The 11,751-nt window shown below is 37.4% G+C and overlaps 1 protein-coding gene across 1 annotated transcript in view; it reads right to left on the bottom strand.

Moving 5' to 3' along the window:
• Window positions 1-6,063: 6,063 nt before the first annotated feature.
• muc3a (mucin 3A, cell surface associated) overlaps window positions 6,064-11,751 on the bottom strand; it is a gene marked incomplete at its 5' end in the record, with an annotated part of 15,917 nt that continues 10,229 nt past the window's right edge. Inside the window, 7 exons of the mRNA XM_014021703.1 lie at window positions 6,064-6,578; window positions 6,659-6,834; window positions 8,071-8,165; window positions 9,128-9,289; window positions 9,373-9,547; window positions 11,144-11,200; window positions 11,320-11,438. Coding sequence (XP_013877157.1) covers window positions 6,534-6,578; window positions 6,659-6,834; window positions 8,071-8,165; window positions 9,128-9,289; window positions 9,373-9,547; window positions 11,144-11,200; window positions 11,320-11,438 — 829 coding nt within the window. The remainder of the gene's footprint in view (window positions 6,579-6,658; window positions 6,835-8,070; window positions 8,166-9,127; window positions 9,290-9,372; window positions 9,548-11,143; window positions 11,201-11,319; window positions 11,439-11,751) is intronic.

The following is an 11,751-nucleotide window of genomic DNA, read 5'->3' as shown; positions in this document are numbered from 1 at the left end:
TTTAAATTCAATCCATCAATAAATGTGATCATTTATTTACACAATCAAACAAAAATAATTACAGTACACTTATATGTGAGCAATCAGTTTCCTATAAAAGTTAAGAACCAACAATAACAAGCATGCTTCGAGCTTCGTTAATTGTCTATCAAGCACTTAAATAGAACATCAAACATCCAGCTAAATGTTGAATACCAGACATTTGAGACAAATAACTTAGGTTGACAAAGGGTTTAAGGAAAGGAGAAAAGTAAGATATTAGTTCCTAACTTATAATCTTTTTAATAATGTGGGAAACCAGAGGCAAGGCATTTCTCTCTCGACATCCGTCAGACCAGCAACACTTAGTAACAAAGCCAGTGTTACCTGTGAGATGACCGTAGAGTCACGATTCAGGTAATAAGGGAGGTCGAACAGTGAGCAAGACAACTTCCCAGTTCCTTACTCGCTTGACCGTCCAGGCACGAGTTACTCTTTCAGCACTAACTGAATCCACATCAGCCACAGGAGAGGGGCGAAGCCAAACTGGATCCCGGCTCCAAAATAAAACTTCCGGCAGGAAAATTTTAAAACAATTTGGATACGCCAGGCGTTGGTCATGTCCGGCCGTGTGGTTCCCCGTTGGCAATGAAGGGTAGATCTGACACGGCTTCAGCTCTGGTTCTCCGGCGATAAACCCAGATGTTGTTGTGGACGGCAAGTCTCTCTACGACCGTGCGGAAACTGTTAGTTACTAAATAAGCTTAGTTTTTGAGTTTCGTCTTCAGAGGTTACATTAGAAAACAGGAAGATAAGGAAAGCGTTAGAAGAAGTTGCCAAGGCCAGACTTATCTAACACAATTATTGCTTTTGTGTGTTTCAGAAACAAAACACATCATGACCTGTTTAGTTGTTTTCTGATGAGAACTCTTTAAAAACATAACTGAAAGAATGAATTACTTCAAACTCAAACATTTTCAATATGATTCAGACAAATAAACATTGATGTTTCAACAAACTTAAACCATAGTGATTAGTTTAATTAAATAAGATATTCCACAGACAGATCCATAATATTGCTGAAATCATCCTGAGGGAGAAAAGAGATCTGACTTCTTTGCTCCTGTAACTTTGATAAACATTCTCTGATTATCAAAATGTGTAACTTTCAGTTAAGAGAACAATAAATCAAATAAAAAGAAGATTATTCGGTTTATTATCTGATTAAGAAAAAAAGAACGTCTGTTTTACAGATTAAGGCGACCTGAGGTGGCCTAAATTCAGTTCTAAGTGGAACAGAGCTTTTGTCCCTTTAAAAGCCCATCAGAGGACTGAGGTCCAAGACAGTTTCCTTGATTATTTCACTGGAAATAACCCCTACATTTGTGTGCTAAGTTTAAATTGACAAGGAATTATTAAAATGCAAAATAATTGTTATTTGTACAATTTTCTCACCATTGTTGACTCATTACACATCATTACCTGGTTAAATTTAGGTAAACATTAAACTGCCATCTGGTGCCAGTGTTGAAACTGTTCTGGGCAAGTTCAGGGCTGCCAATGTAGCTGCAACTGGCCTATGCTTGGAATCTTTGAGGCATGTGAGTGGAGAGTGAGTATGTGGACCAGACCTGGACCAAACCAATTTCTCTATGAGGTTGAAATAAGGCCAACATCTGGTGCCAGTGCTGAAAATGTTGTGGGCCAGCAATAGGTTGAATTAGTATCCCCCAACTGGTCTGGTGTTGGCATATGCATGAAAATATATTTGGTCCACCAAAGGACCATCAACTTTGCAGTTTCTAGGCAAAGTTTTTGTGCATTGTGTGAGCCAAAACTGGGCCAGACAAGTTTTGCAATGTGGGACAATTGTTGTTGAAAAAAGTGTAAGTTTGTGAACTGATCTGTGATTTTAAGCAGCCCTGGTAGTGTTTCTTGATGGAGGCTTCATATGAATTCCAGAGTACTTCCTGCCACCTCAAAGGTTAAAGATAAATTACAGAAACTTTATTTTGTTATTTTCTTTCTAAGAAATACTACTTTTCCCTAAGAGTAAAAGAGAATGTTTGGGTAATGGTGGAGTTGTGTTCTGATGTTTATACAGTAAATGCATGTATGCTGTTTTATTGCTGTTGTTATTATTACTGGTCACTAGATGGTACTGCTGTGACAGCGTAGGGCAGAAGAAACAGTGTGAGAGTTAGGAAGGAAGGAAGAGACTTGAGGAGTTCTAAAGTGTTGTTTGCACAAGGTCATGCATGTTATAAAGTTCCTAATTTCAACCATTGTCTCCTCATTGTTGTTTACACCTACCAAAACAAGATTAACATTAAAATCTGAAGCTAACCAACAACAATTTGGGGTGGGGGGGGGGGGGTGCGCTATGTTTATTATTTGCTGTGGTTAGGATGGTGTTACATTAAGGTCCCAATGTCCAGGATTACTTAAGACAAATAACACATCAAGTCCAGACAGTTTTAGGATTTAAATAAATGTTTTTTAATTAACAAAGGCCAAAGAGTGCTTGCTGGTGTCTTTAACAAACAAATGAAAGGGAACATTCTTGAACCAGCCAGAAGTTGACCATCAGATTCAGAAACCACTCCTCTTGCCCTGTACAAACCCTGGCAAAAAGTATGGAATCACCAGTCTTGGATGAGCACTCATTCAGACATTTCATTCTGTAAAACAAACTCAGATCAAAAACATGATACAATAATAAGGTCATTCCAAAGTGCAACTTGTTGGCTTTCAGGAACACTCAAAGAAATGAAGAGAAAACATTGTGGAAGTCAGTGAATGTTACTTTTATTGACCAAACACATGGAAAAAAAGTATGGAATCACTCAATTGAGGAAAAAAGTATGGAATCACTCAAACTGAAGGTAGAAAATAAGGACACACCCAGTCAATTTCCTTTCCCTAAATGGACACCTGCCTCAGATAGTGTTTTTATTGCCATTTCATTGTTAATGTTGTGTTTTTAATGTTGTAAAGTGTCCTTGGGTGTTTCGAAATGCGCTAAAAATAAAATGCATTATTATTATTATTAGAGCTGCTTYTTAGTCTGCAGTTAAAAACAACTGCAGTCATGACACCTTGGAGGGCTGCTGGACCAAGTGGAGTGGTTAGAACCATGGCTCCAACAAAAGAAATGTCTCTTGAAACAAAATAGAGGATTGTGAAACTTCTTGAAGGTAACTCTTCACGCATGGTTGCTAAATACTATGTGGGCTGTTCACAGTCGGCTGTATCCAAGATATGGACCAAATACAAACAGCATGGAATGGTTGTTAAAGCAAAGCGTACTGGTAGACCAAGAAAGGCATTAAAGCGTCAAGACAAACAACTTAAGGCCATTTGTATTGAAAACTGAAAAAGTACAACTAAACAGATGAAGCATAAATGGGAGGAAGCTGGAGCCAATGTATGTGACCGAACCGTAAGAAATCCTCTAAAAGAAATGGGATTTTAATACAGGAAAGCTAAAAGNCATTAGTTAATTAGAATATTAATATGTTTATGCAGTTTTTAAGAGTTTAGTTACTCCTCCTCATAAATGTGTTACTTTTTGCTATGTTTGGATTCTTGGGTCTCCCATAAAGGACACGCACACATGTTCTCACGAGAACCTCCACACCTGCAGATAAACACAACTCATTCCCACGTTCTTATATCTTCTGTCCCGAGAACAGTGCTTCGCTGTGCTCAGTCTGAAACTCTAAAAACTCTTCTTTGCTCCGTTGGAGTCAKGTTGTTCTGCTTTCTGGAGTCAAGAGACGCCGCCGAGGGTCTCTCCAGCTTCTTGCTTTTGTGCTGGAAAAACAGCCAGTTTCCAGGTTCTTTCTTTTTGTTGCAGCAATTTTTCCTTTTCGGAACTTACAAGGAAACAGCTCTTCTGACTGGAGTTATAACTTCTATTTTGGGCTGCTCCAAACTGCAGAGCCACCCTGGAACCAACTTGTGAGTTTTTTCCAAAGCTGCCACCCGGATGAGCCCCGGTTCTGAGCCGTGCTGTCACACTGCTGACTGCACCGAGTCCACAAAGGCCTACATCCAGTTGACCGACAAGAAGGCCACGKTGTCTGCTGTCCAGTCAGGCCGACACCCCTGAGCTAGCGTCTTGTCGACTTCCCTCGTCTGGTTGGCCCTGACACGATTTACCTCAGCTGACGTGCTCATCTTGGCTCACAGGCTCAAAGCTTTAAAATACACAATTTAAAGATCATAACCTTAGCTAAGATTTGTTTGTCTGTTTGTCCTACTCTCCTTTGTCTCTTCTCTCTCTGTGTCTCATACTCACACACACAGAACCCTGAATGTATATAAGATAATCTGCATTTACTTAGTTAAAACTGTTAGACAAACTGCTTAACTAATTAGTTCACTTGCTCAGAAAAGTAGAAAATTGATTGTGTTATACTGAGAGCTCATTTATTGTTTAATCATCCAATATTATTATTATCCTCCTAATAAAAGTCAGTTAGTCTTTAACTGGCCAAAATAAAATTACGACTTGTGTTTTCTGTGTGTATATTGGTGACTGAACTATTTTGAAAACTCGAGGCTTCAAGAACTCACAGATTGCTCTTAATTAAAATCATGGTCGTGATTTTAATGAGGGGTTTATCTAGTTAAAAAGCTTAATATTTTAGCCTGGCCCTTGCCTTCCTRTGCAGTCCCGCTCAATAGCCTATATGCCATGGACATCAGGTCCAGCTCTTCATGCCACTCCCAACACTTCCAGTTCACAGTCAACACAGTGTTAGCAAAAGATTTTTTCACCCGACGACGACTCTTAATGATCTCCACAGTACAGAATTAGCATAATACATGTACCAACATTAACACAGGAGATGTACAGGTCCAGCCAAGTGGGAAAAAATCACTCCAAAGTGGATTAAAGCCATAAAAACAAAGGAAAGATGTTCGTGTTTATGGTTCCAGAATTTAGCCTTTTTCCCTATTCCGTGGCTGCTTTTTCCATGCATTTTCCACGTAGAGCTGTGACACATACAGTACATTTCCCTTTTGTAACCTCCGTCTTCTCATTTCTGATGCTGACTCTTGAATATCCTCAGGTTAGAAATGCAGATTACAAACATGAGCGTGAGCTTTAAAAGATGTTTTCCCTGTAATGCTATGATCCACTGTTGTCACCTCCTCATCAAGAGGAAAATGGATAAAAACTAACTACTCGATCGTACCTGCTGCTTAGTGAACACAACGGCACACAACAGAACTCACGTTTTATACCAGTAGATCACAGATGCTTTAACTTTTGTGACTTTTTCACAGACCAGTACTAGCAGCTAATGCTAAAAACATAGGCAGTAAGCAGGAAGTGGAAGGGAGGAGCGTGGCAAAAATTTTACAGGAAATACGTCATTAATGACCGTGGCATATACAGTATGCTATTCTAGTTTCCCTTCACTGCTCTGTCTGGGACTTCTCCCATAGACAAGGATTTCGCTGGCAGATTTTTAGCCAAACCAATCAGAGAACAGAAAGTYGATTTTCTGCACAGTGTCTGCTTGTAGTTTATTTTACCTGGGCTAATCAGAGAACAGAAGGAGGAGTTTTGAATGATGTTGATTAGTTAGTTATTTTATCATACGGCAGTGGAGGAAGWGAATGAAGCCAGTCTGWGTTGATAAGGCTTCCAAATTAAATTAAATTTGTCTGACAAAGCAGCAGCTCTCATTTACAGTCGTCTCGTTCGGCTCGGTACTTTTCTCCTCTCAGTAGGGTTGTTTACAGCCCACGCAATTTCCAATTAGCTTCTTAGCTTAGCCTCCGTCACAGCGACATCCATCGCAGCCAGCTGATCCAATCATTTTAAACTTCAGCAGAGGCCACACCTCCTGCAAGAATCACTTCTCTACAGCTGAGACTTTTTTAGTTTTTGCTTTATTCCTATTTTATTGCTGTTATTGTTTTAAATTATTTTTAATCTCTGTTTTCTGTTTTTCATGTTTTTTATTTTACATGTACAGCACTTTGTTGCAGCTGTGGTTGTTTTAAAGTGCTTTATAAATAAAGAAGAAGTAGTAGTAGTAATTAGAAGAAACAAAAGACAGATCATTAAATATTGTGGGTTAAATATTTATTGTTCACTTGTCACTTTTTTCACACCAGATTTATGAAGCTGATCACATAGTTGTTCTTACCATGTGAGAATTACACTTTGGACTGTTAAATAGTGTCATAATAGTTAATAAATTATATGACTGAATTAAACCATTCAATCATGAGTCAGAGGAACAAGTGGCCTATTTATATTTTACACGACTGCAAATCACTTGGTGCCATCATATAACACCTACATAAATCAAGAAACAATGTAAACACTCAAAATGCAACAAAAAGTATAAATAATTTAAAAAGAGTGCAACAATTTTCAATAAAGTAAGAGCTCACTGTTGTGAAAATGCAATCGAGTTGAGCAGCAGTGGCAAAAACTGCCCTGCTCAGTAGTCTCATGAAGTTCTGATCTGAGGTCAAATATTCCAGAAGATTCAGAGTTGAGGTCTRAGAGGTGAGAGGAGGACTTTTTAGGTGTCCCAGGAATTCCTGATCTGAGGTCTGATGATCCTCATCTGGGAACAAAAACATTGAAAGAATGGTCAGAACATGAAAAGCTATTAATAACTCTTTCATTCTGATGGTGTACACTGACCGGTACATCGCCAGAGAAGTTCCTGTTGGTTGGGGGCTGGGAGTATCCAGGATTAGACAACATATTATTATAGGTGTCCAGGGTTTGTGGAGGTGAGAATGAGCCCGATTGTTGTCTGAAGGAATTCTCATTGTAGAGAGCCAAATCTTTTTCTTGATACACTGGGTTTTTAAAACCTAGGGGAAACATAATAATCACCAAACATTTCAAAGTCATGCACTTTTTTTTATTTTTTTGTTCCATGTAAAGTAGGAACCATTTTTATACGAGTATTTTTAAGAATTGCCTGCAAATCAAAAGGTAAATGTCCGTGAGATAATGTGTTTGCCCCTTTCTCCTGTGTGTGTCTGTYAGCAAACTATCTTAGAAACTGAACAATGTTTAATAAAGCTCTCAGAATCTAATTATTGCATGTACATTTACKTAACATTTGATTAACCTGGTCAACATTTAGTGTCAACTAAATTCAAGAAGGTTGCCACATCCACCTGATCTTAAAAACAATACAAGTGGTGGCAATTCAGTGAATTTTACAAATATTGAGATAATCTTTGGTGTAGAAGTAACTGAATCATTTACAAACCAAAGTCATTTTCACTGAGGGTCACATGAGCATTATGGTGGCCCTCAAAGGATCAGTTGTGATTAACTTTGATGTTTCATGTTTAATTTAGTCTAAACAGAAAATGTCACKTTCCTCGTCTCGTTGTTACAGCTGAGCAGCACTAACCAACAATAAATGAGCTCTACCTGGTATTTCCTGCGTAGAAACAGTTTTTTAACGCATCCTCTTATAAACACTAAAAAGTACTATGTGTACAACTGACTAAATGTGAAATAAATAATACAGAAATTACTATTAAAAGTAAAAATAAGTTTTACTAACTGTTGAGTTTTAGTGAGTCTTGAATTCTGAACTCTCTCAATTTCCAACGGGGAATTCCCATGCATAATCAGCATGCATTGTGGGAGATTTAGTTTATGGTCAATACTGGTTTTAAAGCAACTTATTTTGAGACATTATTACAGGGACATTCAGCTAAATTGCGCAGGTGGGCACAGTTACTCAAAGTCAAGTGTGCTGTCACCTGCGGGCAGCTTTTGGCCCATGTATCTTATTTGACAGGTGGTCTGTGATGCTTTCAGACAGTTTGTCTGTTAACATAATTAAGTTCCAACATTACTGTAACACTTTTTATTTTATTTTAGGTCTTTCAAATTAGCAAAAGTCAGATTAATATCAGCTTGAGTCTAATTGTTAAGGCCAAATTAAGTTTCATAGTTTTTTTTCCATTTCCACTGTCAAAATCTTTAAAATGTTTCCTTGAGTGAAGAAAAGTGTGAAAAAACTAAACCAAAATGAAATGAATATCCTACTCTGTAACCTTCAGGCACAATTAAGAAATACTTACTGGTTTTCAGTCCATTCACTGGGGTGTTGGATCGAGACCATTCATAGTCTTCATTCAACCACTCGTTCACCAGTTTTTTCTTAATGTCCTTTTTCCTGCAGAAGAAAAAAAACATTGTTTTGTTTGTGTTGATTTAGCATAACATTTACTCAAAAATGTCTTCATGTCCTGACAGTTGTTAGGTTGAAAACAGTCTGAGCTTTGCTATAATGAAGGGGTGCTCCTACATTCATCATSGTTATTCATCTCAAAAGCTAAAATGAACTTGGAACCTTCTTTGTAATATTTTAAACTGACAAAACATCAACGTTTTGAAATATAAACCACAGAAAAAGTGTAGAGGTTGTAAAATAAAAAGAAGAGTTTGCAAATAAGTTCAAACAGCTCCAACGTTACTGTATGACATCATTACACTGTAAGATGTAACATTCTGTGTTAAAATCTCCAAAAATACTTCACGTTCAACTATGACTGTGCAAAWATCAGTAAAAAGCTGAAAACAGAAGTTGAGTGAAGTCAAACTTTCTGTGATCTTTTTAAACTTTGAATGGTGTTTCTGTTGTGAAGTCTGAACTGTAGAGCTCTAAACAGGTTTTACCACTTGTTTCTGCCAGATCCTGTAAATGTGTTTTGTTGTTGTTTTATGAGTTTTAATGATCCAAGATCCTAATTTGTATCAAGAGAAATGGGCACTACTTCACAACTTATTGAACTTATTTATAAATCTTGGTGCTATAATTCTTGAACCACTGTTAACCCCTACACATGACTACAACCATGAATCACTGATCACACTCAGTTCAGTGATACTGCAACTGAAAATTATTTTACAGTAGTTTGTTACAATTTTGAGTCKCACTGATGACAGCCCAGTGRGATACTGGCTTTACCTGTAAGGTAAAACTGTTGTTGGAGATGAGTGGATGTTTTCACTCACTGTTTCTGGTGAGACTGTGTAATTCAAGTTATTCAAAGTTTATCACATTTAACTTGTAGAGTTTTACTCTCATTCTCATGTTGGTAATTAATTATAATTGCACTTGAGGAGCACACTTACTTTGTCTGTTTATTTTTGTTGACGAATGTGTTGACAATCAGGGCTATGATCATCACTAAGAGACAAGCGAGGGTCACACTTAATCCTGCGTAGAAAGCAGTCTTCTGAATAGGCAGGTCACAGTCACTGCCCAGGTACCAAGTGGTATTTAAATGTTGACATCTGAGAAAAGGAAACACAACAGTTAGGTCTGGTGGGAGGAACTCTTTTGTATAAAAAGTATGAAAGCATCACTCTGAACGTACTCGCACACAGGTCCCTGGCCACTGTACAATTTGCAGGTTCCCTTATTTTTGCATATTTTACGACCATCAGGATATTGGGCGTCACATGGTGTAAAGCACTCATAAATGCCATCAACYAGTACAGCCTTGTAGTAGTGAGCAATATCTTGGTTCTCCACATGGCTTTTACACAGAGCTGAACAAACACAAACAGGATGACTGTCAAATTTTGTAACTCAGCAACACATCTGATAAATTAAGGATGCCAGTGCAACACATTCAGCAAGCACAATTATTAATATCCTGTTGGTTTTGGATTGGTTGAATTAAGTCATAAAACCTATTGAAGGCATATTGCTCAGACAGACTTCATCATCATTCCAAGTATAAACAGAACCATTGGRAAMAGAAAGTTGGACTTTACATGATTAAAATTCAATTTTCAGACCTTTAACTGAATCACATTTAAAGTTGGAGGATTTTTGGAGAATTGACCACAGAATGTAGGGCTTTTATAATCACCCAGTGTTGAAGGAAAAAGGGTAATGATTTTACCAGCATCTGTGTTTGTTTGTCTGTCTGTTGGCAAAATATTTCATGAACCAGAAGACAGTTATTATTGAAACTCTCATGACCTATTCACTAGATGTATGTACATTGTTAAGATATTTGTTGTGAATGACCGTCAGAAACTACCACACTAAATTTTAGCTTAAAAGTTTGACCAAATTGTCTCTAACTCTATCACATCTCAACATTCTGTTTCACATTAATTTTTAAAACACAATTTTACAATTCTATCTGTTCCACAAATGTTCCATTTAAAGTGTGATGATGTCACACTAACTTTTCAGCTGTCAAGACTTAAGTTGTTTTTGCGAACATACTCGTTACCCCTGCAAACAACACATCTTTGACAGTTTATATATTAAAATGTAGGTGTTTATGTCTCCTTTGACTCAGTGTCTCGTGTTTTTTTCTGAATTCTCCCTCAGAATGCAGGTTGTGCACATCCAGTCCCACTGTATTCAAGAACAAAATTCCAATTCAAATCTAGAAGGGAAGTCTCTTTTTAAACTTTTCATATTTACTCCAAAAAGTGTCTTTTTTAGCCAAAAAAAAGTGTCTTGACGTTTTAAACTGGCATTTCAAGTAAAATTCATAATATACTGTATATATTAAGAAGAGTGTCTTTTTATAGCTTAGATTTTAACAAAGGAAATACCAAATCATACAGTATGTTGCATTACAGGAGAAAGTTGATGGCTGCTGGAGCTGTGTTTAGAGTTTCTGCAGAAAATTTCTAATTTACAGAATGGCATGTCGTATTTCAATAATCTAGTTAGAAAATCTAAAAGAAAGTTGACAAGGTCCTCTGGTTGGGTTCTTCTTTGTTGAAACATTTCGTCTCTTTTCCAAGAGACTTCTTCAGACTGATGAGTCACAGATAAACTCAATCTTACAAGCAGTACTTTCACATGGTGGGCAAACAAGTTAACAATGACAATCAAAACTGTTTGTTTACATGCAAAAGAGAACCATCAGCCTAACAAACAAAGTAAATGGCTAATTTCCCCCCCCCAATGTACCAGTTATCCATCAGGGAAACAAAGCAGCCACTGTTCAAAAGAATGAGCCAGCACAGAAGAGCAACATCATCAGGTCAGGACTCTGCAGTTTACACTCATCTTCAGACCAGTGGTCACTCTCTCAGGGATGAAGATGTTCTCATCCTTGATCAAAAGAATGCTGGTTCGAGAGAAGTGTTCAGTAAAAGACCAGTAATACTTACAAGTCAGATCAACTTCTTGTCTGTCCACTGTGCTGCTTTCGATGTTAATATCACATTCTTAAAGAAGAAAAACACTTTAACTGATGTCCACAGAAAATGTATAGCTTCAAAGGCAGTCTTTGGAATTTAATAAAATACTTCAGTATACATTCTTTTATAATTATTTTCTGTTTTACCAACGCAATTTTGAAGATTTTTAAGAGCTTCCAAAACGTCATCAACGCTGTTGTTGTAGGTAGCTCCAGCTGTATTGGTGTTGTCTATTTTCAAGACCACATCATGCGCAACACGAACTCTGAAGAAAAAGAATTCTATGTCATTATGGGCACATTCCTAAAAATGAGCAGGCTGTTAAATTTTTCTTTTAGAACTTTAGTATTTTAGTGTTTATTGTCAACGATTCTTTTAAATTACAAAATGGGGCATTTGCCAAATGGTTAATCAGGTTAAGGTAGGTACAATGGGCCTCATGCAAGAACCGTTCGTACTCACAGATTTGTTCTTAAATTGTGCGTACGAGTGATTTAGGAGAATTTGTGGCATTCACCAATGTTTTCATATTATAGATTTTCTTCAGATACGAACAAAATTCAGGAGTGGTCCAGACC

Source organism: Austrofundulus limnaeus, unplaced genomic scaffold (assembly GCF_001266775.1).
Source record: "Austrofundulus limnaeus strain Quisiro unplaced genomic scaffold, Austrofundulus_limnaeus-1.0 Scaffold302, whole genome shotgun sequence".
Lineage (NCBI taxonomy): Eukaryota > Metazoa > Chordata > Actinopteri > Cyprinodontiformes > Rivulidae > Austrofundulus > Austrofundulus limnaeus.
Note: the sequence above shows the minus strand (reverse complement) of the source record. Positions and strands in the feature narration are given on the sequence as shown.